This window comes from Chelonoidis abingdonii, chromosome 2 (assembly GCF_003597395.2).
Source record: "Chelonoidis abingdonii isolate Lonesome George chromosome 2, CheloAbing_2.0, whole genome shotgun sequence".
Classification (NCBI taxonomy): domain Eukaryota; kingdom Metazoa; phylum Chordata; order Testudines; family Testudinidae; genus Chelonoidis; species Chelonoidis abingdonii.
Genome location: NC_133770.1, coordinates 235,304,802 through 235,332,758, shown reverse-complemented (window position 1 = coordinate 235,332,758; position 27,957 = coordinate 235,304,802). Strand labels below are relative to the sequence as shown.

At 39.0% G+C, this 27,957-nt stretch overlaps 1 protein-coding gene across 3 annotated transcripts in view; it reads right to left on the bottom strand.

The window, feature by feature from the left end:
- CHD7 (chromodomain helicase DNA binding protein 7) overlaps nucleotides 1–27,957 on the bottom strand; it is a 187,941-nt gene that overhangs the window by 9,925 nt on the left and 150,059 nt on the right. For all 3 annotated transcript variants that reach the window (XM_075063037.1, XM_075063039.1, XM_075063038.1), the window contains 17 exons: nucleotides 21,600–21,776; nucleotides 19,644–19,787; nucleotides 16,684–16,939; nucleotides 11,534–11,744; nucleotides 10,693–10,888; nucleotides 10,295–10,462; nucleotides 9,802–9,981; nucleotides 9,345–9,455; nucleotides 9,059–9,264; nucleotides 8,204–8,403; nucleotides 7,527–7,686; nucleotides 4,305–4,394; nucleotides 3,727–3,830; nucleotides 2,214–2,343; nucleotides 1,780–1,852; nucleotides 1,470–1,527; nucleotides 63–291 (listed from right to left, as the gene is read on the bottom strand). In XM_075063037.1, the coding sequence (XP_074919138.1) occupies nucleotides 63–291; nucleotides 1,470–1,527; nucleotides 1,780–1,852; nucleotides 2,214–2,343; nucleotides 3,727–3,830; nucleotides 4,305–4,394; nucleotides 7,527–7,686; nucleotides 8,204–8,403; nucleotides 9,059–9,264; nucleotides 9,345–9,455; nucleotides 9,802–9,981; nucleotides 10,295–10,462; nucleotides 10,693–10,888; nucleotides 11,534–11,744; nucleotides 16,684–16,939; nucleotides 19,644–19,787; nucleotides 21,600–21,776 (2,693 nt within the window). The remainder of the gene's footprint in view (nucleotides 1–62; nucleotides 292–1,469; nucleotides 1,528–1,779; nucleotides 1,853–2,213; nucleotides 2,344–3,726; nucleotides 3,831–4,304; nucleotides 4,395–7,526; nucleotides 7,687–8,203; nucleotides 8,404–9,058; nucleotides 9,265–9,344; nucleotides 9,456–9,801; nucleotides 9,982–10,294; nucleotides 10,463–10,692; nucleotides 10,889–11,533; nucleotides 11,745–16,683; nucleotides 16,940–19,643; nucleotides 19,788–21,599; nucleotides 21,777–27,957) is intronic.

The window sequence follows — 27,957 nt, the reverse complement described above, 5'->3', positions numbered from 1 at the left end:
GGCAACATACATTTTCACAGATATCTGTCATTGGCATTTGGGGGAAGAAATCTTAAACTCACTTTTGACGTTTTTCAGTTATTATAGCTTCTCTTTCTGCTTCTAGCGCTCTCACTTCCTCTCTAGGCCGACGTCTCCGTCGGTCCGTCTTCATTAGTGCCTCTTGCCTCATTTGTTGCCTTTTGTAGCTGCGCTGATAGGCAGTAATGAGGCGACGCAGACGGGTAGTCAGGGTTGAAGTGGTGGGCCAGTAGAGTTGGCCTAACTCAGCATTGCTTTCACTGTGCTTGCCTAGAGAATAGAGAAATATATGTGTATTGTAAGGATAACATTAGGCATTTCCAAGTCTTTATGACTACATAGGATTCTAATTTTGTAAGGTGAAAGTATACTTCATTACTCTAGAAGTGAAATAAATAAAAATCAGGAATAACTTTTTGTTTGAAAGGGAGGAATGGATAGGATTAGTAAAAAAACCTACCTCAGAAAGTTACATAAATTTGACAAATACTTACGTATAGCCAACTGCCTTCCTCTTATTCCTAATATTTCTATCACATGCACCTTCCTTATTGACTTGCTTTGTGACATCAAGAGATTTGCATTATAGAGTAAAGTTAATGCGACAGATCTCTAAACATATGTACTAAAATCATTCAGTCCCCTATGAGGAAATATTTACTATTTCCCATCTTATTATTTTTTACTCTTACACTTGGCAAGCTTCCTCACTACTGAGAAACATTTTAAATGATTTCAATATTATCCAAAAATATCAATGGAAAAATATGGAAAAAATGGAAAAATATCAATGGCTAGACTTTCATATATTAATTATGTAGAGTTTTACCATCCCATAAACTCCACTGTGTAATCAGAAACTGAACAAGACACATAATAAAGTGGGATTGTTCACAAGTAGCTAAGAATTAAGATTTAAGATATCCATTCTCAAACTGTGCGTTGGGAACCCAAAGTGGGTCATGACCCCCTTTGAATGGGGTCATCAGAGCTGATTTAGACTTGCTCAGGCCCAGGGCTGAAGCCCAAGCCCCAATGCCCATGGCCAAAGCCAAAGCCCAAGGGCTTCAGCCCTGGACAACGGGGCTCAGGTTGCATGGCCCCTGCCTGGGGCTGAAGCCCTTGAGCTTCAGGTTTGGCCTCCCTGCCCAGAGTGGTGAGGCTCGGGCTTTGGTCCCCCTCAGCCTATGCAGTGAGGCTCGGGCAGGCTCAGGCTTCAGTCCCCGCTCCTGGGATTGTGAAGTAATTTTTGTTGTCAGAAGGGGGTCGCGGTGCAATGAAATTTGAGAATCCCTGACCTAAGACTCTGAAAGATTTGGCTTTTCTAAGCACTAAAAAGTTAACATCAATTTGTCCAAAAGGACTCAGCTAGTATCTTAAGTATGGGTATTAATATGGCTAATAATTAAATGATTAGCCTCTCCCTTTTCACTTTCACAAACCCTTACTTGTCGTGTGGCTCTCTATGGATTCTTCTTTATCTTCTGGAGGCGAGTTTGCAAATTCCTTTGGGGAAGACAAGAGTTACTTTAGTTTTAGGTTTCAGTTGTGCTTTATCTTTTAGAGAAAAAAGGGCAATCTTCCAAAAACAAACAAACAAAAAAAACCCCCCAAACACTAGCAGCAAGGTATGATTATCACAAATCTGTTTTATCTGGTGGCTTGTGAACTTTTATAATTAAACATCATTCTAAGAACATTAACATAGGCACTGAATGTCAACATTACACATGTGCAATACTACGTTGAGGTTCTTACATCAATTTCATCCTTAAAAGGAATTCTGGTTGGTTTATATTCTGGATCTTCATCTTCTCTGTCAAACTCTCCTCTACACAAAATTTAAAATAATAAAAATAATTATCAGAGCAGAAGTATTTTTCCCAAAACAACCAATATTACTGATGTTATATGTCTCAAAGAACAAGTGACAAAAACAGAAGTGTGAAAAAAACCAAGCATCCGTTTGTGATGTATTAATACATAAATATGTCAAGTTCACTTGTCTCAATTTATGTGCTTCTCTGAAAATATTAGTCTGAAGTATTTTTACACTGTATTAACTAATACATTATCACTTAGTATCCTCAAGTCAGATGTAAACACAATAAGTGAACTCACGCCAACATATACAGCACTTATTTTATTAAAATCAGTTTATTATTTATTACATTTATAAATATCCTTCTTACCCATCACCACCATCTGCTAACATATCTGTCCCTCTCTGTTCAGCAGCTATGGCCTTGGCATCAGGCATACCAACCCGTTCCAGAAAGCACAGCGCAGGGTCAGCTCTCATAGAATTGTACTTCTCATAGCCTGTATGGGGTGGGAGGGAAGAAAGAAAGAAAAAGAAATCACACCACAATTGAACAGAATGATTTATGTTATATGGACAAATGGTACATGTTTTACTTTCATAAAACAAATCTCTTCCTCATCATCTTGACTTGAATCAAACTGTTTCATAAAGATACTCAGGATCCTGGAAATTAGTTTCTTTCTATTCATGTAACAAAATATTCTCGTATGAGTAACTTCACCAATGTAAAAAGTACTAATGTGAAAACATTTGCAACAAATAATAGCAAATTTTAAACAGGAATATTTTCAAGGCTTTTTTTTAATATCCAGTTTTATATGACACATGAAAAACTTCTTAATGGTTACGTTATGACCTCTGCAGCGTTCTCCACATTCACCCTCCTCCTCCTTCACCCTCCACCTCCCTCTCTTTCTATAGCTCTGGCCCTACCGGAACCTGCATTAAAGCTGAAAAAATGCTGCATACATGGGTTGTACACAAGGCCAGCGAACCTGTCTTATTAGGTTTAGGATGATGCATGTCAGTAAGATGACACTGTTCCCTCTATACTTTTCAAACTGCTGTTTGCTTTTTTTACTGCCCAAGTTGACTAGATGGAAAATGGCAGATCCCAACAGTGCTCTGCAGGAAAACGATTTTTAGACTACACTTGCCTCAGCTGAGCCCACAAAACAGAGCTCCTGTACATAGGCAGAACAGCACAATTCAATTAGGATTTGTACTACAACACACTGCTCCTAACTGCTGTAGAGCCTCAAGCCAAACTGTAATCATGAAAGGTTTTATAAGCCATCATTCTCCCCTTTAGTCAGGCTGCGCTGCTGAGAATACCTCTGCGACCTCCAGAGAATTGGGATTATAATCAGGAATCGCTCACTGTATATATCATGCCAGCTCTGCATCCCCAGCCTTTCAAAGTTAACAAGGCTGCATCCCACTCAAGGGAGCTGGGAGTTCTCAGCACTGACATTTGTGAAATATTGCTTGGAACAAAGCCCAGGAGGCACTTGTACAGATTAATAGCAGAGGTTAAGCCCACCGTCCACTTTGACACTGGTTGGCAGAGTTAGCAAGTGAAGCAGTGCTAGAAGCAAAGTTTATGGAGATCTATAGTATTGCTTGGCTATTATTAAAACAAATATGGTTTTGTTTTATTTACAGCCAAGAAAGTAATGTTTTCTTCTCAAATGTTCTGCAAATATTTAAAAACAGCATCTGATATTTACAACTCATATTACATTTTTTAATACAAGGGGGAAAAAAGGAGATAGAAGCCAACAGTTCTTTGGAACTACACTTGCTAATATTATGACTGAATAGTTTTACACACAGAAAGCTTTACAACTGCATTTTGCTCAGAGTGAGACATCACTTACCATGTTTGAATACGCCAATTAAGAGGGATTTATCTGCTTCTTTATCCCACCAGTCTGTAGGAACCTCAGCATGGAATGGTTCAGGTATCCACACATCCACTTCACTGTAAAGACAGGGTTACATTTTTATTAAACCACTACTGAAGGACAAGGCACCACACGCCTATGTGCATTAAAGCCATGTGTTTAAAAGTATTCAGCAAATATACATTTCTTGGAACAAATCTGAAATCAAGATTCCTGAAAATAATCAAAAATGGTCCAATTGTAGGAATTATTTTGGGGTGTAACGCTCAAAAACTGTCTAAATGTTATTCATTTAAGTTTTTTAATGTTAACTTAAAAATATATATTCAATGTTTAAGCAGTGAGTGAATAATCCTTCAACATAAACAAAGTTCAAAATCCCATTTGTCACCTTTTACCCCCAAATATCCAGTACTTAATGATGTTTCAAGTTGCTTGAAAATAGATGTGTAAATTGATGGATTATGAAGCTCTTTAAATGTCACATTACAGTATTTTTCAGATATTATTCAGTGTTACAAAGCAAAGAACAAACCTGGACTTGCACTAACCTTGAGTCAGCACCCTCTAAGATCTTGTCTGCTTGGTCCCCTATAACTTCTTGTCTTAGATAGTACAGCATGCGGACACGCAGCAGGACCCTGGAGAGGAAGGCAGAGGGGAAAAAAAGTTCTTAACTTCAGGACTGTTTGCCAACAGTGGCTCTTGGCAGCTGCTGCTGTTCATCCATCATCCTGCCAAGGCTGATTAGCCATGCTGTATGGTAGGCTTGAAGCGTGACAGATGGTGGCACATAATCACCTCTGTGTGGTGCTTTCTGCTGGCTTCCAACAGGCCTGCCTGGCAACCGCTTACACTGCACAGAGAGGGATCGAGCTCAACCCAGCCCAGGCGCATTTCATTTAGTTCTACCTAGTGCAGCTTGTGAAGTTTAAACACGTACTCTACCACTGCCTCTGAAGTATTGAAGCAAGTTTGTAAACAACTGAGCAGATGGCTTTCAGTAACTGTTCTGCTTCATTATCTCATAAAATTTCCTCAGCTGCTGCCTTAATACCATTTTTGGAAGCACATCAGAAGTTGTAGGAATAAACGAGATATAAAATCTGGTTTTACTACCTTACCATAAACCCTCAATATGGAATGTCAGGTTTTTCAGATTACACAACTTTTTGCTTCAGAGAATGAAAAAACCAAAATCCCCCCCATTTCCCTTAGGAGATATTAGCTATTTTTACACGTTCCTATTCAAACTGCTATTTTATTTCACCTGTGCATCTACATAACTGCTTGTGGAAGGTGGAATTTTAGTTATTCAAGTTTACTCTGTCTTGTCTCTGAAATGCTACAGATAATTTTTTGAACCATTATCAAGTATTCACAGTCAAAGTTTAGAAATGGCAGGGATTGCATTTTCAAGGTGGCTAGGAAAGCATTCTTTACAGCAAAGATCTACCTGGAAAACATGCTCTACTACATTTACCCAATAAAGACACCCCCTGCTGCCCAATTAATGAAGTAACATCAATGCTGACTACAATGGATTGCTCAGCCCACCCTCTCAAGCTGAATCTAAAGTCATCACACCAACTGTTGAACTGCTGCTGCTCCTGGAATAGTGAGGGGGAACAGAGAGGCAGAAATCTGATCACCAGGTTGCATATGAAAACTTCAAACCACCACCAATTTTCAGAGCACTTCACCAGCAATTAGGAGCAGCAAACACCCAGTTTTATGCAAGTGATTTAAAGTAGTCCTGTGAAGGTGGCAGGGGGTACACTTTAGTTGGAATTTTGTCAAAAACGCAAAAAACTGTACACAGGTGTCAGACAGTTCTCATCCATTTACCCTTGCACTCATCATCCTTGCACTGTAAGGGACCCCTCTCAGGCTCATGCATCGAAATGTACATATGACTGCATAGGCATTGCATCATCTTGAGTGCCATAATATTGGCAAAATAGTAATTGCAATTGGATAACACCTGTTGTTACATCAAGCCAAGTACGAAGGGAAGAGGGAAAAGGGAGGAGGAAAGTTGAGGGGAAAAAAAAAGGTTCCAGTGCTGCCATCAGCTTTCCTAATATTGTTAATTGTGTTATGATACCAATTTACTAGGAAGGGGCCAGGACCTCTATTTGGGGGCTGAAAGGGACAGCTGTGGTGCAGAAATTAAATAGTTATTTGAAGAGCAAATGAAGGTGGATTTGAGAGACAGTTTAGAAGAATCAGAGGTTTTTTGAGCCAAAGACTTGCATACGGTTATTCATTTTCATCAGTAGGTAGAAACTGCCTCTTACCATGGCAAACATCTTGAAAATAACTGATAATTAGCTTAAGTACCTTTCCCCTTCTCTTCCACTCCACACCTAATATGTCTAAGGAATATCTTCCAAGGACGTGCCCAAGGAATATCTTTTCAGTACTGATTATTTCTTTTAAACAGCATGACATTAGTAATAAGACATGCAACATACGTCACAAAAAGCTCTGAGTGGCACTTCAATGCGGGTATATTACATATTCCTGGATACCCATGTGGTACAGTAACAGTATATAAAAAAAAGAGGGCTTATTTGGGTGAAGAGAATTAGGTCCAAGACCTTTGGTCAAAGTTTGGGAACCCTGTCGTAAGTTTGGGACAGAGCATGCACAGCTGAGATGCGGAAGAGAACCAGCATATGATAAAAAAAGGATAGTGACAAAATCCCCAACTACTAAAGGTATGTCTAAACTTACAGCCCAGAAAGGCTCTAGCAGCAGGGAAAGAAGCCTTTCACTGCAGCATATAGCTACATTCTGCAGTGACAAGTTTCGATGCAGCCTGCCTTTCACTTTGACGTATAGGTACACATAATACCTGTACTCTGCACAATGCCATAAGTGTAGACATAGTCTAAGATGCGACAAAAGCAAAGCAAAAAGAATTCAGGTGATCCCTTCCTATTATACATTTACTTTGTACCAAAATATATAGAGATTTTTTTTAAAAACACACACACACACACACACACACACACACACAAGGACAGTCTCTGCCCCTGCAGATCTGGAAAGATTAGACTTGGAAAAATGATTCAGAAAGGAATGGACATTGTGATTTTGATGGGAAAAGACTAACAACTCCCAGAAGGGCTGAGTTTTAAGGAAGGATTAACAGGGAAGTGGAGGCTTGGGAGGCAAGAAGTTGAAATTTGTTCCAAGCAAAGAGAGGAGCAAAACTGAGAAGAGGCCAAAGGAACAGGAAGGAGAAATATCTGGGTACAACAGGGAGAGTAGGAGAAAGTGAGATGAGAGCGACTGGTAAAAGCCTGGGGACCAAGAACCCACATCAAGGGATTCAAGGAAAAGGTGATGTGAGATGAGTCTGGGAGACGGGGAGGAGAAAGAAAAGAATTGTGGAGAACTACTAGCATCAGGATAGTTTTGGATAGCCCTGAGATGCTACACATTGTTGGAGAGGCTGTCTTAAAACCAGGATCCACTCCTCTTTTTGGCACGTTGGGAATAATGAAGACTCTCTCTCACTTAGTGAACAAAACAAACTTTCTTCCTGACTTGTCCTTGTTAGAGCCAATCATCCCCTGCAAAAAGTTTACAGCCAATCACCCAGACCTGGTCTGAACTGATGTGATGTTTCATCACAAGTTAACAGCAACGTACAGCAGTTTACAGCCCCACTATGTGGTCCTGTGGTTCTATTAAAGATATCCAAATGAAGGTTCTCACACATATTAAGAACTATAAGCTTACTATAAATTAAACACACTTACTTATTACAGTGATGTTTGAGGTGTTTCTTATAGCTGTCCTCTTGAAACAAGACATCTGGGTTACAGCTTGCCAGCCAATCAGCATCTTGCAGCATTGGCTGTGAACTCTGGGCTTTCACTTTTTTGCCTTTCCTTCCCCTGGGCACTGGTGCAGATAGGCCTACAAAACATCCCCCAACACTTCTCACAGTCTGAATTGAAGCAGTTTGATCCCAATGATCCCAAAGTGTATTACTGACAAACTAAGTACCACCGTAGCCACTCCTGAGGTGAAACATGTCAATTTACAATGAAAAGCAACACAACAATTTAGTACAGGGGATTCTGAATACCAAAGTCAGTTGAAACTATAGTAAGAATTTAGCTATGAAGAGTGTAACTACCCATGGTGTAGTGTAACTGGCCAGGATAATGGGGTTAAGTTCCCTGCTTTTGTGAAAATTGCCATGGGAACTAATGACTAGACGTCACCTCCAGCAGCACAATGTCCTCTAACACCATGCTGGAGTATTTGTACAATTCTGACTCAGAGGAAGAGTAATACTCACTGAACCAACACCACTTCCCCCAGCACATAAGGTGTAGTATATGCTACAGTTTAGAAGTAGTATATAGTACGACTGCAGCAGGGTTCCCCCACCTACAGTAGCACCACATTGGTATGGTGGTAAACATACCAGAGTGGTTAACCAAGGCTCGTGTTTGTCCATCTGCAGTTGGTGTGATCAGATCCCAGATGAAACTTTTGATATTTTCATCTCCTTTGTAGTGATTAAGACAATAAACCAGGATTGTCCGGCAGATGGTTTCCACATCTTGTTCCGTTAGCGGACGTTTATAGCGCCCATGTGAAAGGATGTCTGTCCACCGACCCCAACTACAAGAAAAATATGCTTAAAGAACACAGTTCTGGCACTGCAATTTCCATTTGTGATTTTCATTTTAAACCTTGGGTGCCAGATGGGTTAGGAGCTCTTGTATTTGCATTAGCAGGTCATGTCAGGAAATCCAACTTCCAGCACTGAAAATTAAGAATGCTTATTTTACAGAGCAGGCAATAAGTTCACTGCTCGTAAAAGCTGCAATTGAATTATACTGGTAACAATAAAGTACATGTGTCTAACAATGATGTTTCCAGTAAGGTATGAATAGGGATTTGAACCCCAGAACGATTTGAGGTCAATTTTAGTTTGATCCTGAAATACATCATTCATAATAATCACATGCAATCTTTCTGGATAAAGAGACAGAAAGTGACTAATAAGCACACTATGATGGTAGCCACATATAGCTGACTGCCTGCTAAGACACAGACTCAAATTGGGCTAACCATCATGAGATAAGAAAAGTTCAGCATCCAACTTATCAACTGGCAAAAAAGGATTTCAGTACAATACTACATGATGTTTCAGTTATTGACTATAAATTATAAGACTTCCATACTTCAGAATATTTATCCACAGCTCTCTTTGGACTGGTATAAAAAAACAACATGTATTTTTCACATAGCCATTCAGATGCCTTCTACTTACCCATAGACCAAAAGGTTCTTCTCCACTCTAAAACATTCACTCCTTGCATAACCCTGGGATTTGTCCTGAGGTCTACGGGGCTTTGTACAGGGTTTTTCTTCAGAATCACTTTCCAGGTCTGAAAACTCCATTAGTTCATCTTCTTTGACTGCACTATATAGTCTGGTTTGCTTTCTTACTCTTGGTGTATCAATAACTAGGTTGTTCTAAAACGAAAATGTAAAGAACGTGAAAACTCAGAAATATCCTTTTTTAAATGAATTATGAACTTGTTTAAAGGTCTCACCCTTCCATTTAAGGCATCAATATCCAACTCAGCCTTCTTAGCCCACTTCTGCCAGAAATTGGGGTCATCTAAGGAAATGTCTGTCCTGTTCCCAGATGCAACAAAACTAGCCTAGACAATATGAAAAACACTACATTGAGTTCTTTACTGTATATCATCAGGAAAAAGTTTCCATTTTCAGTTGTAAATGTAACTTTTTTTAAAAAAATAGAATTATAAAAGCAAAAGAAGGTGTCCCTTAAAGTTACCATTATGAAGACATAGAAACATAGTGACCGGATGTACTGAAACATCAATATATATTTATATGGAGATTTGCTCACTGTCCAATCAATAGGCAATAGTAAGTTGGACAGCATAAATCTAAAAGCTAAATTAAGCAGAAAGCAGATTTATCACTATTTTCATCTATCTTGGTAATATTTTATCAACTTTTTCTTCAAATTTCAAAGCACACCTTAGCAAATGTTGAGCCTTTCCCTTCAGACTCAATAGTAATTGTGTGTGTTCGCCTTAGGAGAATCTGATCAATGTCTTCTTCACAAAATTTGGACCCTTCATCCTCCTCATCCATAAGAGCACCATAAGCCCCCTTTCGTAGAAGATCTTCTATTTCTTTCTTAGAAAGCTGCTGCACCTATAATTTGGGAGGAGAGAAACAATCTCCTTGGATATGTCATTGTTTACATCTCATAGCATAGCCAGACAATTTGCCTTTTACTTAGCCCTTAAAAAAACTGTAAACTTCTAAAATGTTTAGTTGGTCAATAAAAACATTCACACTTGTTGCATTTATCTTCTGTGAAGAACAGTAAAAACAAAGGTAAACCTATTCTAAAGCTAACTGACAGTCAAAAAAACCCCCCAATTTCCTTTAACTAAAACTACAGTAAGCAAGCAATAGGATACATTTATGGCCTTTGGAAGGCTGCATCTGAACATATTCTCACCCCATTTGTAGCATTTTCTCTTCCACTCATAGACTGAAGTACAGCTTTATCAAGGCCAAGCTTTAAACTAGCTTTGTCAAACATTTCTCTTTCATAAGAATTCCTTGTTATCAACCTGTAGATTTTCACTGATTTGCTCTGTCCAATTCTGTGACATCGAGCTTGAGCCTGGAGAAGTATAAAAAGGAATATTGTGTTACAAGTTACACAGAAATGAAAAGTCAGCGGCTAGATCTTAGTATGTTTATTTTAAACACTCTAATATTTTTAAAATATAAATTCCAAGCTTAATATGTTTTTAAGAGGCAACAACAGACACTTTCTCTTAACTGGGTAGAAAAGTACACTGCAGACAACTAAAGAAAATGTTTAACAAGAATTGCCTCTTGCAATATTACCTGGAGGTCATTTTGGGGGTTCCAGTCTGAATCAAAAATGATGCAGGTATCAGCAGCAGTAAGATTAATGCCTAAACCTCCTGCCCTTGTACACAGCAGGAAAACAAATCTATCAGAATCAGGTCTGGAAAACCTGTCAATAGCTGCCTGACGAAGGTTGCCTCTCACTCGACCATCAATTCGCTCATATGGGTACCTGAAATAAAGTTGTGTTAGAAGCAGATTTTTACCATCACTTTCTCATTACTAGCTCTCTCATCATATCTTCCAACATTTTTTTTTAAAGAAAAAATCTCAGCGTGACTACTAGTTCAGCAGAATTCCAAAGTGGAGACCTGAAGATGAGCTTTATGCAGCATAAAAGCTGTCACTCTCACCAACAGAAGTTGGTCCAATAAAAGATATTACCTTGCCCACTGTCTCAGCAAACTAGAGAGCATGTATTCTTGAATCAACTTTGTGTAAAAGTGAAAAAGATACTCCATTCTCTCCCTTTAAGCAACTTCCACTGCAGAAACAGCTGTCACCCGAAAGAGTGAAATAGGCCTTCAAGCAAGAACTAGACTACATTCTTACTCTAAACTTCAGATGGACAATCTACTTAACCAACTAAAAGGTGATCCATTAAGGTTCTGAGATATCGCTTGCATTTGCCCATTAGGAAATACCACACTCCTTTGCAATCACAGGTATGCTTTTTTCCTTGCCAGAGCATTAATGTGTAACATTATTAAGTGTCTAAGTTCCATCCTTTTACAATATAGATCACTCACAGGTTAAATACTTTGGCCTCTGAGGAAAATACAATTTATTTAGAAATGTATTGTATTGTTGCTCTCACCGTCTTTGAATGAGGTAGTCTTCCAGTATGTCCAAGCAGCGCACCATCTGGGAAAAGATAAGCACCCTGTGGCCACCAGCCTTCAGTTTTGGCAGCAGCTTGTCAATCAGTACTAGCTTGCCAGCAGCCTGGATCATTGCCTGGAGCTGAAAATCTGGAGAGTCGGCATTGTGTGTTTCTTTAAACTCTTCCAAAATTTTCTCTTCAGCACCTGCAAAGATTGGACAGCAATATACGAATACCATAAAGGTTTTATTAACAAAAACAATGAGCTTTCCTTCAATACCCTGTGTATAAGCCCCAGGAATGTTTTAAGTTTTAGGTGTATAAACACTTACACAAATACATTAGCTTAGTTAAAACTAAATATATACACATACGCATGCACACACACACAGGAAAAAAAGAAGATCTTAGCTTTCAGCGGTAAAAGATGAGGAGAAAATCCCTTCCAAGTAAATGAATATCGACTATGAGTAATACATGAATTTCAACAGGAGACTGTCAAGCCAGAAGTAGTATAAAAAAAAAAGAAGCAACAGACCAGACATTGACTGAACCATTTTAAAATAGATATTTAAGGGACAGAAAAAGCAGCTTAACAGATAAGTATAAGTGTGAAAGATGAGTATTCTGACATTTTAGAAATTGTCTTCAGCTTTTTAAAAATATTTATATTCAAACATAAAAGAGCAGACGCTGTAGGCCCGCTACTACCACAGTGCCATCATAAAGCCCAAGTTCAGCCAACAAAATATTTAATTGGAAAAGTGAAGAGCTTTGAAATTATTTTGTTTTACCTTCTATTTTGCTTTCCTCTCACTGCATGTACTCCTTCGTGTTTGTTTAGTTTGCAGGATCTATCACTCTCACACACACGCACACATTCCAGTCACTCTTTTCCATCTAAGACTGCTATGGTTAAGAAAAACTGCATGAGACAAAAGGTAGTTAAGTTTTATGCCCATTCTCTTTGACCTCTCTTCTGAGGCTGCCAACAGGAATGCCATTTTAAATAGGGAGCTTATTATGTGGACACCTGCCCATTAAGAAGCGAACAGACCACTAAAAGCACATCAGATAGTTATTTTCAGCTGTGCAAGAAGCTTCACACATGGCATTTTTCACAATTTGCTTTCAGGTTGATTCCATGCATGAGAAATAGTATTTCTGTGACCTAATGGACATTTTTCTCTCTGAAATTTTGAGCAAAAGCTGTTTTTTAAATTATGTATTTCACAGTTGTACATGGACCATTTTGGACATTTGTCTTGCACAACATGAGTGAGAGTAAGGGAGACCAAATATGTTATTTTTATATATATATATATATATATATATATATATATATATATATATATATATATTTTTAAGTTTCCTTCCTAGCTTCCTAGGGCATTCAGATACATGTAGACGGAGTACTGAACCAGCAGTCCGTACATATCTGTTGTATGTGAACTGTCTCACCCATATATGAGCCCAAGTCAAGAAACAGGAACTGAAGTGACTACATTTCCAGTATGTCTGACAGCTCTATATTAAATCAAGGAGGATAGCACACATATGATAGAATTTAGGCCAGGTTACCTGGACAGAGATCTGCATTGCTCAGCAAACACCTGCACAACTAGGATTGACAGAACAGAGTTCACGTGAGAAAGTGCATGTGAAATGCCTCACAAACATAAGCATCTTCAGCTGAAGCACACAGCTGGACTATTGCCCACCAGACTAACTAATCATTGATCCTTATGGCCTAAACACTGCACAAGAATGATGACTCACTAAAAAAGTCTAATAAACGTAGGCAAGAACAGTAGAATTAGACAGATCTTCCAGCACAGTCTCCATCTAGAATCCCTTCTCAGTGTTGTAAAATGTGCAGCCATCCTGACCTATGAGAGTCAAATACTTTACTGAACACATGCCCCAAGCCGACTGTAGGCTATCAGCCAGCTTCTGTAGAGTACTGCTTCAGTCACAATATTTAGTTCCACCAACAGTTTTCCTCTGATCACACTCAAGTTGTACTATTATGAAATGAACAAAATCATGCAAATCTCTACATATAAATATGTAGCCAAGCTACATACAAAAAGACATACTAAGCCAGCCACACCATAGCAAGCCTACAGACAAATCTAGTGATAGAGGAACCTCAAAAGAGCCAGAGTTTGGTTTAGATAATATCACTTCCATAAGAGACCTCTGTAAACACACACTTTACCCTTTCCACAACCCTTCCCCAACAAAATCTGTCAAAGAATGCATCCACCCTGCCCCTCAAACAGTCTTCCTTACCCTCCAATAGTCTTCATCATCCCTACTTGGTCATTTCTTTTGGGGAGAAGTATCTGGTATCTTTGGCTGGTTGTAAGCCAGTAACATCACCTTTCCTTCTCCCTCCTCAGCTTCAGGTTGTTTATTTTTAGGGTGGGGGTGGGTGGGTAAGAGAAGCGGGATTTGTGGAACACCAGGAGGGCCAGCGCTTTCACACTTGCCAATCAAAAATGGACTTCCAGAAGCACATGATGTTGTGAGGGCAAAAGAATGCTAAGCCCTCTCACCATGCCCCACAACACTGCAGCAAGGATCAGCATAGAGCCACATTCTGCTGCTGGCTCCCTAGGGTGTGGGGAAGAGGAATGATCTATAAGTCCTTGAGAGTGGTTGTTCAGAAAACTCCATTGCTCATGATTCTAGTAAAACAGATACTGCTTTGTCTGTCTCAGAACACATACAAAATGCAGCCATTCCCTGAGATTAGGGGAATCAAAATAGTTTCTGCTCACTCCACATGGAATATGCTCACCCAACCAAGGAACCATAAGAAATACCATGTGACTTCAACCATAAAATTTCCACTATCTATTAAACACAATTTAAAAGTACTGTGAAAAGCTGCCTCAAAATTTACATGGGACCTCATGGAATTCTAGATACTTAATGCCCTAGTTTGACAAAAAATGGATGATTAAAAAAACAACATCCTAAACCAAAAACCTTCATGTCCAACGAAACATGTTTGCAGAAGCTTTCATGAACTCTAAAAATAGACAGTGTTCTTAATTTCCCCTTAAATATTACACATCACTCTAGTCAATGCCAACTGTGCCAAATTTAACCTGGTGACCTAAGGAATCAAAATATTTGCATAATTGTGTACACTGAAAAATATCAAAGGAATAATCTGCACCACATCTTTAAATACAGTAGTGACAGTCCCTCTTGAGACCTTACAACCGCACTAAGCTGTTTTTGGACAGAATAGTGATGCAAAGCTGCTGTATATATCCAGGGTTTTGAGATAGAATTACAACTAGCTTGTGTCATTGTTATAAGTGCAAAGATGTTAATTATTGATCAACAGGATAAAACTTGAGGCTCAGACAGTTACAGAAGACAAGAAGAAGAATTTCTTCTCTAGAATTAAAGGACTTACTTTGGTAAACTTCATCTCATTATTTTTCTAGCTAAAGCTGAGGATTTGTTTAAACATTTAATGTCAAGAAACTGACAGCACTGTTTTGCTAAACGTACGTTTTCAAAAATTGTAAGCTACCACACACACACACCTTACACGCCCTGCCCCCAAACAAAAAGCCTTCAGTTTACCTATTGGATCAAAGTTTTTTTTTTTTAAAAAAAACTACTCTAGTCCAGAATCAGCTGAGCTTGAAGACCCCATCTAACGTGACAAGATGCAAGATATTCCAAAATACTAAATCATATCTCAGATTAATCAAATGACATCAGTATAATTAACTTCTCTTTTTCCCCTCTATAAAAAAATATTCCAAGAAAATTTAGTTAAGCAACACAATCTGGAAGCCTCACAATACTCAAAACTAAAAATAATTTCTTTAGCACCGTGGTCATGCATGCAGCTTAACAGAAAAGGCCCTTAAATCAGGGATCTTATCTATCATATGTGTTTGATGTGATGATGATTGTTATTGTGGAAAAGGGAAGAGAAGCTGGTGGGCAGACACACAGTAGGAGGGAAGTGACATTTACAGAGGTATGTAAATGCTTTGTCTCCAAAAAACAGATAATAGGTTTGATCACCTAACGCATGTAAGTTAGCATACTTTAATTAGCTACATTATATTAGCTTGTAATGAAGTTACAGGTCCAACATCGCGTACTTGCTATATTCCAGGGGCAGGCAACCTATGGCAAGCGTGCCGAATACGGCATGCGAGCTGATTTTCAGAGACACTCACCAAGGTCCTGACCACTGGTCCAGAGGGTTCTGCATTTTAATTTAATTTTAAATGAAGCTTTTTAAACATTTTTAAAATCTTATTTACTTTACATACAACAATAGTTGAGTTATATAGACTTATAGAAAGACCTTTTAAAAGCATTAAAATGTATTACTAGCCCACAAAACCTTAAATTAGAGTGAATAAATAGACTCGGTACACCACTTCTGAAATGTTGCCGACCCCTGCTATATTCAGTCCTGATCTAAAAACAGCAGGGTTACCCCGAAAGACCAATGACAATTAAAGTCTGGTATCCTACAAATGTAAATATTATTTCCAGAACTTGTTCCTAATTCTAGCAGGTCATGAAATATCTGCTTCAATATCATGTCTAATCACCACTTCTTACCCAAGAAGTTCTATTCAGAGATTATTTTAACTGCATATTAAGATTCACTAGAGCTAGAAGATGTGATGTACCCAAATGCAGCTTTGTAGTGACATAAAGCAACAATCTCTAACTTGAGTGGTTTGACATATTGGCCAACTAAAGTCATGTTGGAATTCAAGTGGCAGTGCCGTGGGGGAGGGAATAAGAAATGTTAGAGGGTAAGGCTGACCTAATCATCTCACAAGTTACCAGGGATACAGGAGCAATGAACTTTTCTAAGCAGTGGTCCTGGATGTGGACCTGGACGTATGATGATCTCTAAAGAGAAATGTTTTGTCACTCTGCTGGGGGAAATTAATAGTATGCTCGTATTTTACAGGTTTTGTCAAGACATGCAGTACAGCCATCCATCTGTAGTGATTTTATCATGTGAATTTTTGATGGAAAGGGGGCAAATCTACTATTTCAGTGTACATACTGGAACAGCTATATCATCTTGAACTCCCCATAGCTATTATGAGAAAGAGGGGATCAATATGCAGGCCTACCATTAATAAGGTATGGATGATTGCAGCATTTTCTTAGTTCCATCATAGTGTTTAGAAGATTAGGTACGTTAGCTTGACCACCGCCCTTGGAGAGAAATGTGAAATTCTTTTCAAGAATAGCGCGATAGTATTTCTTCTGAATATTTGTCAGCTCAACTTCAATGATTGTTTCTTCTTTGGGGGCCAGGTTCTTTTCTACATCCTCTTTAAGGCGTCTCAACATCATTGGCTTCAAAATGGCTTGGAGCTTTTGCACCTAGGAGACACAGCTTTAGTAAATAATTGTGTAATAGTAAAGCCTTAAATATTAAGTTTTTATTTTCAAATCATATTATGCCACCTTCACTTTTAAGGAGTGCTCTGGTTACCTCCACCATATGCATCACCCTACTCCTAGAACTCCAAGAACCTCTAAAATTTTCTTTTCTCCATTTTCTACCACAACTCAGATACAGAAGAGTTTCAAAAAGGAAGATTTTCATACAATCCACTAATGAATGAATTCTGCTTTGACTACCCTATGCATACATAAGACTACAGTTAAAAAAAAGTTACTGTATTATTTCTGGCTGGTAAATTTTTCCTCAGGGGTGACCATGTATTTGATGTTATGAAATAGATCTCACTGGAATAAAAATTTCCCAAGCCAAGAACCATCATTTCAGACCAATCATAGCAGCTGAGTGAAGTAAAGGAGTGCACCTGAAGACAAACTTATCTACAACACTTCAGGATTTTTGTTTTGTTTTAGACAAAACTGGCAGTAATGCCTATTATAGGTTGCCTAGCACTGTTTATTATAAGACCCTGTTTTCAGTTGCTTATAAAACTGTTTAGGCTGAAATTTTCCATGCCGATTTCTGCCAAAGGCACAATATTACTTTATATAATCAAGTTCCAAGGAAAAGCCTTTTGTGAGAAGTAGTTAGGGGGAAAATGTGTGTTTATTTAAGATGACTTGCACCTGCATGCTTTGGAGCAGGTATCTGTAATTTGGTAGAATTGGCCTGGAGAGATGCTTTTGGTGTCTGACTGAAAACCTACCAAAATTTGGCCAAACTATAAAGGTTCTGAAAATCCCTGTTTCTACATCTTCAGAGGTTTGTGTGAGGCTGGCAGCTAAATTCTCTGAAGATTCTATCTGCATTGCCTGTCCCACCATGCAATCGCCCTCAGTGGCAGGCCTGAGCAAGAATTACTCTGCAATTGTTCCTCATCTACCAGGGGCCACTGTGGTGCTGGGCACCAGAACTGAGAGAAATAAGACTATCTCCTGTGCTCTCAATGCTCCGCCTGCAGTTGATCAGGCAGTGTGGAGAGAAGTGGGGTAGACTAATGCGGAGAGCTGAGGATTAGATGGAAACAGGAAGCCAGGGGGCAGGGGAGGAAGAACGTAAATAATTAGAGCACATGACCTTCCAGAATCTGAAATGGAACCCAGGATTCTGGAGAAGAGAGGAGTGAGTGGGGACAGTTTCAAGTACATAATTTTTCATCCTCCTTCTTGTAACAACCTTTTATTTTTTTAAAAATCTGAGGATAGGACAAGAAGCAATAGGCTTAAATTGCAGCCAGGGCTGTTTAGGTTGGACATTAGGAAAAAACTTCCTGTCACTAGTTAAGCACTGGAATAAATTGGCTAGGGATGTTGTGGAATCTCCACCATGGGAGATTTTTAAGAGCAGGTTAGACAAACATGTGTCAAGGATGGGCTAGATAATACTTAGTCCTCCCATGAATGCAGGGGATTGGACTAGATGAGCTCATGAGGTCGCTTCCATTCCCACAGTTCTATGATTCCAGAGTCCCAACACTCCTCTGCTGTTCAGCAAACAACTATGAAATCCACTGTCAAAGTGAGGTGCCTCATCCCTGTCTTGTGGCTGGTCCATGCAGGGGATATTTCTATCCGCAACCTTCTTAGTTCAAGTGGTATGGGACTGTGCTGTGAATCCAAAGGTGCCAATCCTGCTGATGTCATAGGTAGAGGGTTATGATCCATATGATGTAACTGCTGTTTTTTTCAGTTTGCTTTTTTAAAAATATAAGCAATTAAATAAAAAAAGGCCTTAAAAGGAAATTAAGGTCACATGTCAAGCAAACAGAAGTTAATACTACCAGAATTAAGGTGTTTGAAGCCAAAACAAGACAGGATCCTACTGAAAAAATAGTATGTCAGCGTTTAATTAAAGACTATATCATAACTCACCAGGCAGCTAAATTAAAGTTGCATGGATAACCTTTATCCTGGCATTTCCTAACGTTTGAGTGCTCAACTTTGCAACCCTAATCTCCTTTTAATGTAGTTTTTGTATGCAATTATAAATTAGTTTCTCTTGATATTTATCAATGACTTAAATTTAGCACCTGTTATGTTATGCTGCATGAATTTTTAGAAATCTTTTCATTTCTTTCAATGGGAAGCACTAGAATAGTCTATTTCTGAATAAAGATTACAAGCACAATAATGACTCTATTGGGTTAGGTCATTTACTAATCTGGGATCAGATGTAATCCTGCTCCCACTGAAGTCAATGGCAGTATTCTCATTTGTTTCAAGGGAAAAAGGAGCAGCTCCTTATTCTGTTGCCATGTTAAAGGGACAATTCAACTGGAATTCTAGTCAATCTAATAAAAAAAAAAAAAGAGCGAAAGCTGTTTCTGCTACTACACCTGTCCCCAGATCCCCCAGCCATTTTAAAAATGTCTTTTTAAACATTTTTGAGCTGCCCTGGTGTTACATAAATGATTGACTGAACAGAGGACACAGTGAAATTTATTACACAAAGTATACTAACGCACAAAGTAAATACACTAGAAAAAGATTTGTCTCCTTTAGTCTTCCCTTTCTGAAGATCTATGGTGTTTGTAATAAATCATAATAATTAGTTAATAAAAATTACTGTAGCAGGATTAAAACGGTCTTTTTAAACAGGAAAACAGTGCATGACTAAAATTACCTGTTCTTCAGTTTTCAGATCACCAAACTCTTGCATGAAAGTGGTTTCTGATGGGAAGCGACCTGGCTCCAAGAAATGAAGCAAGCTGAACAGCTCTTCTACAGTGTTCTGTAATGGGGTACCAGTGAGCAGCACCTTGTGTTCCTGCAAGAAAAATAAGCAGCTGACTAGAAACCATCTGTGCAGATGTTTTCTCCTTATTATGTTTTTGTTCTCATCATTCAGTAGTCTCTTCAACTCTATGGCTCTTTGTAAATCTTTTTTGACACCAAACGCTCTGGTCTTCCTCCAAGGGCACTCTAGAGCATTAACTCCAAATTAGTCCAGGCACTCCACTCAGCTTCCTGCCAAAGATAGGTCCTTTAGCCAACCAGCCAGTGTCCTTTCTCGCTTATCTGTGCTGCATGACCCCATCCCCTCCATAAATCTTACAGACTTTTAGACTAGGGATATGCTACAGGCTCTAACAACTCCGCTTCCCCCTGCCATCTCTCATCACTAACGCAATGGAAATCCTTCAACGTACTACAGTACCTTAACAATATATAGCTAGAACTAGTTACCTCTTCTCTACTCTCCACTTTAATAGTAAAAATTCTACACTACTCATTGAGCATTAGAAATAGTGTGTTTAGTTTTGGTGGACTGAAAGCTGAAAAACAAAGAATAATGCTATTTACTTATATCAGAGTAGCTCCTGGAAGCTGATCCAAGACTGGGACTCCATCATGCTAGGCATTAAACAAATGCAGAGTCCCTGCCCCAAAGATTTTACAATGTAAACAGACAAGACAGTCAAAGAAGGGAGAAATGAAATATCATTATCTGCATTTTACACATTAGGAAAGGAAGCACAAAGGTTAAGTGACTTGCTCAACATTACATAGGAAGTGTGTAGTAAAGCAGGAATCAAAAGCAGATCTCTTGACTCCCAGTCTACTCCCTTACCTATAGTCCATCTTCCTCTCAGACATTATACTAAATGCCTTTACAGAATTTTACAAACATTCATTAATTAACCCTTAAAACCCCTGTGAGCAAGATAAATATTTTACAGATAAAGAAAAAGGCAGCGTGCAAAATAAAAATAAAATAAAAACTGTCTTTGAATATTCATTTTTTTCCATTAAAACAGAACAAGAACAAAAAACCACATTGGAGATACCAGGTTTTTACTTTTAGTTTTGTTGGAGAACCTACTGTAGGTCTGGAGACCACTTTATTTCATTCTTCTGATACTGCAAGGAAATCTTCCAGCAAAAGCACAAGACAAAAATATCAAGAGTGTCATGTCTTAAGCCCACCCCCACCGCCCCCAAAAATTTACTTTTCAAAGCATCTTTCAATGCTTTTTTTGGTATACAAGAAAGAAAATGGGGCACCTTTTAACTATTTCCCCATGAAAGTCAGTTTTAAGGAACTTGCTCAAAGTTATACAGCAAATCTCTGGCAGAGGCAGAACTGGAACTGAGCAGTTCCTATCACCTACATCAGAGTTCATTTCACTTCACCATGTTTTCATTAATTACATATTTAAAACAGAAAAGTGGCCAATTTTTAAAGATGGGAGGCAGGGAAAGGTGTAGATGGAGATAAAGAAAGGACAAAAACGGAGTTTAAAAATGGCATGATATGGGAGGAAAAGTAGGATAGAAAGAAGGACTTCTCTTTGTCCTCCTTTCTTAAGGGAGAAGACCAGCTTCCAGGATTAAATTTAATAAGGAGATTGGTGGGTTCTTCAGCACTTTTAGTTTAGGGTTTAGTTTAGTTTAAACTAAAAGTTTGTAGATATGTCCATTTGGCTAGCTAGAAAGTCTTTAAGAAAAGTTTCTCATACAATTCTCTCTCAAAATTGAGCTGATTTAGCAGGTAACACAGGAAAAGCTTACAAGTTATCTTCTTAACAAATTACCAACCAGGACTACTGTAAGTACATAAGATTCAAGAAGCACCTACCAGGTCCATCATCTTCAGTCCTTCCAAGAGCTTGCAATTCCTGTTCTTCAGCCTGTGGGCTTCATCAATTACTACACAACGCCATGGAATGTTACGCAACTCAGGGCAATCAGTCAAAATCATTTCAAATGTAGTGATGATAGCATGAAACTTATAGGACCCCTTTATTACCCGACCCTGAAAGAACAGCAATGATTATAAGTAGACAACTTACTAATGAATAAAGAAGATAAAGATTATATATAATGTGAAGTTTAAAAAAATTAAAGAAAATTAAAAAACAGTGCAATGAGCAAAATATTTAAATAAAATCATTACCACTGACATCAGAATAAAGGAATGCAAACAAATAAGTCTGCTGCTTTATGCTGTTTTCCATTTGTTAATTTTGCACAAGAACCAGTGCTTTATCAATGCACATGAGACACAAAGATAACGTCACTGCAAAAATTTTATCACATTACACCACAAAAAACATATCAATGCAACACCAAGTTTTAGTGTAATTTTTTCCCTTTTCTTTTGAGAAATTTATCTTCTCCATCAAAGCTGTGTTTGACAGTTTTCAAGCATTCTGAATAAACTGGAGGAGAGAGTTCCATTTGTCTGAGTATTCCATTTTTTGTTAATTTACATGTCAGTACTCATTGTCTTAGTGTTCACTACGTATATAAATCATTAATTCTAATAAGCAGAGTTTTGGAGAGGAACAGATTCACAACTGTGGAAAGATCTTTGCATATATTTCTCCAGTATTTCCATAATTTGAAGTAAGAAAATTCTATGGGACAGTTAGCTGATTACTGAGGGCATCTCCACCATTTACTCTGGTTAGTTAATCCTACATTTTTTAGTACCAGTGTCCAGTAAAACCTATTAAATATTTTATTCTGGAAATATTGTGAAGACAATAGACTGAATGTAATTCTGATATATTTCTTCTCAATCTTCAGACAAAAAATGTAAAGTAGCTTCCAACATGTGTTTTAGTTCCAAAGTCAGTGGCTACAATTTGACAATATTTGACATAGTTGTCATTTGCCCAGCTTTTTTCTCCTCCCACATGCTGAAACCACAGTTACTGTAGGGTAAAGTAACTGTATATGCTTGTTCATTAACCCATTCGTTTATAAGTCCACCCCCCAAGATGGTTAGGTAAAAATAGAAAAAACTGTATGATCCTTTCATTTCAGGGGTTGGAAAATGTTGGCTCCTGGCCCTTCAGGGTAAGCCGCTAGTGGGCCTGGACGTTTTGTTTACCTGGAGCATTCACAGACATGGAGTCCCTCAGCTCCCATTGGCTACGAAGGGCGAACCGCGGCCACTGGGAGCTGAGGGGCTCTATGTCTGCAGATGCTCCAGATAAACATAACAATGTATTAGCTAATCAATTCAATTCTTCCATAGAGTTTAAAATCATCAAATTTTGCTGTAGATCCACTTATAAGCCTACTCCTGCTCTTTGATGGGTCACGTTTTTACCAAAAATATTCGGCTTATCAATGAGTGTCAGCATGGATCCTAATGTGGGTAACTAGCAAGCAGTGTCCCTTCTGAATTGTGGAAATGAGGAGTGCCACCCAAGGAGTCAAACCTACATTCTTTCAATGTTTCCATAGCCTCTCTCTATTACCTGATAGGACTAAATGCTTTTAACTGTCTCCTTATCTCTTTTTGTGGCTATATCTGCCTCATTGCTTGGTTTTTTAATCTCATCACAGAGAATTTCAACATGTATCACACTATCTCCACCTGTTGGTTAGCTGCTGAGTCACTCCCACCAAACATCAGTGCAGATGTTGGTCTTCTGCCTGCTTCAGGAACATGCCAGAACTTGATGCATGTAAACCCAAACATTATAACCCTGATATGTTGGGTAGATTTGATACCAAGTTCAAGACAGCAGAACTACATTTTCTTCTCTTATGGTATCAAGTATAGTTTTGAAAAGAAGGCTGGTAGGTTAAAATGACGGATTTCAGCGAAACTTTGAGACCGAGACCAGATTTGGGATGAATTTAGGATGCAGTCTCAGCACTGACTTGCCCCTGTGAAAAGGTGTGTAGGGAGATCTGGCCATGAGAACTTGGAGCTCATTGACCCTCCATGCTGAGCTGATGGCAACTAGAAAGACCATGTTAAAGGTAAAGTGACGTATCCAACAACTGGAAAGCAGCTTAAAGGACAGGAACAATATTGCAATCCCATGTAGAAAACAGGTCTTCAACAGGTACTTAAGTATGCAGGAGGGTCCTTAAATGAATCTTGATTCTGACATGTGAGAAGCTTGAGTATGACTGAATGGAAGCAGGACATGATGATACTGTTGCAAGATGGACTTTGGGAGAACTAAATGCCAATCCAGTTTGTTTCTGGTTCAGAATATAGTTGAAGATCTGTGGTGTCAGAACCTCAACTGGGTCCATGTAATATTAGGCTATCCAACAGTTTCCATTTGGAGGAGGAGATTTTCCAAGCAGAATGCTTCCTATTCTGTATGGGGAGTTTTGTAACCTGTTGAGAACAGTCTCTTAGTGGTGCTCAATCAGCCAACATCTAGGCCAACAGGTGCCATAACTGCAGGTCTAGGATATCATATCTGGGAAGATCAAGAAGGGAGGTCTGAATGGAAATGTGCAAGAGATCTGACAGTCAAAACTGCTGTGTCCAGTTGGGAGCCATTAAGGTCCACACGACCTTGTCCTGTCTGACTTTGGATATCACTGTAGGCATCAAGGGAACCAGGGAAAAGGCACATTTGAGACCAGTAGTCCACTGTAGCAGAAAGATGTCTCATTAGAAGCCCAGGTTCATGCCCTCTCTGGGCAGGAGTTCATTTATTTGGCACTGTCCTCTGTGGTGATCAGATCAATTACTGGAGCCCTCCAATGGCAAAATATCAGCTCTGTGACAGATTTCTGCAGCAGCCACTCTTGGTTGGTTACCCTCTGCCTGCTTCAGAAGTTTATCATGTCACGGCTAGTACCTGTAAGGTTCCTGTTTGGATGACACCATGTCCACAGCCTGACAACTTCTTGGCAGTGAGGGGATGATTAAACATCCTTGATTGTTGATATAGTGTATTCCAGATAGGCTATCCATAAAGATGTGCAGCAGAGAGCTCTTCAGGAATGCCACACAAGCCAGCCAGATGATCCTGAACTCCAGGATGTTCACATGCAGCACAAATCACCGTGGCACCAGGTGCCATTCATCTGCAGATGGTCAAGGAGGGCATTTGATGAGGCACAAGAGTTTGAGGCATCTGATGAGGCACAAGAGTAAAATGTTTCTCCAAACAGATAGAGGTTTTTTGGGTTCTTGTCATTAGCAGTACTCCTCTTATTCCAATTGTTCCTGTAGTGCCTTGTTTGATTTCAGTTGCTCCTGAAATGACTAAGGAGCCTGGCCTGGGGTGGGCATAACAGTACTTAAACCCAGACTGAAGAACCTAGTACTGCTTCTCTATCCATGTTTCAGTCAAGTTATTATGATTGGTGTATGCCCCAGGTTTTAAATCCTGATTATGGGGAGGGTGATTCTGACAACAACTAGTCCTGCCAGAATGTTGAACAACTTGTGAGATTTCTCTTATATGACCAAATTCTATCTCCAGAGTCTCAGCAATTCTAATAAGAAGCTCTTGGAATGACCTGAAGTCATCCAGCACTAGTATCGGTTCCAAGGATATCGTCAGATGACGATGACAGGCCCTTTGGTGGTGAAACAGGACATTGCTGATTCATAGATTCTAGGACTGGAGGGGACCTCGAGAGGTCATCAAGTCCAGTGCCTTGCCCTCATGGCAGGACCAAATACTGTCTATCCAGGATGGTCTAGACATTTATCTAACCTACTCTTAAATATCTCCAGAGATGGAGATTCCACAACCTCCTTAGGTATTTTATTCCAGTGTTTAACCACCCTGACAGTTAGGTACTTTTTCCTAATGTCCAACCTAAACCTCCTTTGCTGCAGTTTAAGTCCACTGATTCTTGTTCTATCCTTAGAGGGTAAGATGAACAAGTTTTCTCCCTCCTCAAAACATCCTTTTAGATACCTGAAAACTGCTATCATGTCCCCTCTCAGTCTTTTCTTTTCCAAACTAAACAAACCTATGAAGGAAGACTGAAAGAACTGGGTCATGCTCTCTAGACCTTTAATCATTCTTGTTGCTCTTCTCTGGACCTTCTCCAATTTCTCCACATCTTTCTTGAAATGCAGTGCCCAGAACTGAACACAATACTCCAGTTGAGGCCTAACCAGTGCAGAGTAGAGTGGAAGAATGACTTCTTGTGTCTTGCTCACAACACACCTGTTAATGCATCCCAGAATCATGTCTTCTTATGCAACAGGATCACATTGACTCATATTTAGCTTGTGGTCTACTATAGCCCCTAGATCCCTTTCTGCCATATTCCTTCCTAGACAGTCTCTTCCCATTCTGTATGTGTGAAACTGATTGTTCCTTCCTAATTGGAGCACTTTACATTTGTCTTTGTTAAACTTCATTCTGATACTCTACTCTGGGGTCTGGCTCTTCCTGGTCATCTAATATAGGTGATGTGGGCAGAGAAGTAGAAAGGAATGTGAGCTGTTCCTCAAATGCAGTGGAGAAATCATCTCCTCAAGATCTGTGAGGACAGACTCTAGCAGGCCCATCAGGTGTATGGCTGGCTTGTTTGGTACTGAATAGACCAATGCCATTCCTGTCATGAGGGCAACTGAACATGACTAGGGGAACTGGAAGGCCTTTCAGGGGACGCTGACCACAAATCTCCGGGGAGAAGTTTCCTGCTTGAAAATAGCAAGAATATGAGGCCTGGTGATAGGGAGGAGGAACTGACTTACTCTATGGAAAACACGGTGTACATCAGTACCAGTAACTGTCTTGACTTCCTAGCAGCTCATATTTGGCTTTAGGCATCAACTCAGGAGGATGCGCTGCTGGAGCAGGGATCAGTGCTCAAGAAGGTCCTCCCTCTGTGCCACACATTGCACTGGGAACTCATCTGATTCTCCACCATGACTTCCAAGTTTTTTTTAGAGTCACTGTTTCCCAGGAGAGAGTCCCTCATTCTGTAAACATGGATTTTGTTCCTAAATATACAACTTCACTTTTGGCTGTACAGAAACACACACTGCTTGGTTGTGCCCACCTGGATAAGTGATCCAGATTACATTTCATCAGTCACCTGTCTTCTTTATTAGTTACCACTCCCACAATCTCTCTGCTATCTGCAGACCTTATTGATTACTGATTTTATATTTAATCAATTTTATATTTTCTTCTGGTTAATTTATAAACATATTAAATTGCTTAGGAACAAAAACTGAAGGACCCCAGCAGAAACACACCTGCTCAATGATTATGATTACCTGTTTACAATTACATTTTGAAATTTATCCATTAGCTAATTTTTAATCCATTTAATGCCATATTTGTACAATTCTAGTTATTTTAATGAAAATGTGTGAAGCCAAGTCAAATGTCTTACAGAACTCTAAGCATTTCACGTCAATACTATTATTCTTTATCAATTAAACTTGTAATCTCATCCAAAAAGGTATCAAGTTAATTTGACAGGGATCTATTTTCCATAAACCCATGTTCATTGGCATTAATTATAAACTGAAGCCCTATTATTCAGAAGACAAGTACAGTGAAGCTGCAGTTTTTATATCCTTCTACTTTCCTAATACTATTTTGCCCGCACAACAACCTCCCTCCATAGATGCAAAGTGCTTTAGACTTGCTAGCTCACGTCCAAATACTGACTAGTAAACAAACTAGCTATCTGCCAGAGGTCATGGCATCTCATTCTTTTTAATAATAAGAAACCTGCCCTAAATTTAACAGAAGTTAAAGACAGTAATAACTGAACTACGTTGTCTCCACTATTCAGCAACACACAAAAGGGTGGATTTTAGGATCATATTTTCTTCATCCAATCATATGTTTTTAAAATGTCTGTTTCTCCCTATAGCCCTAACACCTACCATCCCAACTAATTCTTTATTTCTAGCATGTTCTATTCAAAGTGCTTTTGGGGGTTTATTTTATTTTACTTTTCTGGATTTTTAGCTATTTTGGAGCTTTATGCAAGCGTCCAAAATCAGAGGTTTTGGGGTTCTTTGTATATGCTGTTGTGAGAAAAGTCCATTATATTACTTTAATATAGTCCTGTGTACTTTAATGAACAAATGTTTTAAACGGCAATATATTCAAGTGCACATGGGGACCTTTAGTGCACACCAGCAAACTCTACACAGATCAGTTAATGCACAGCACATTAGAAATCACGCCCCAGTAATATTACTCTGCTTAGATAAGGCTTTAGATACAAGTAACCATTTC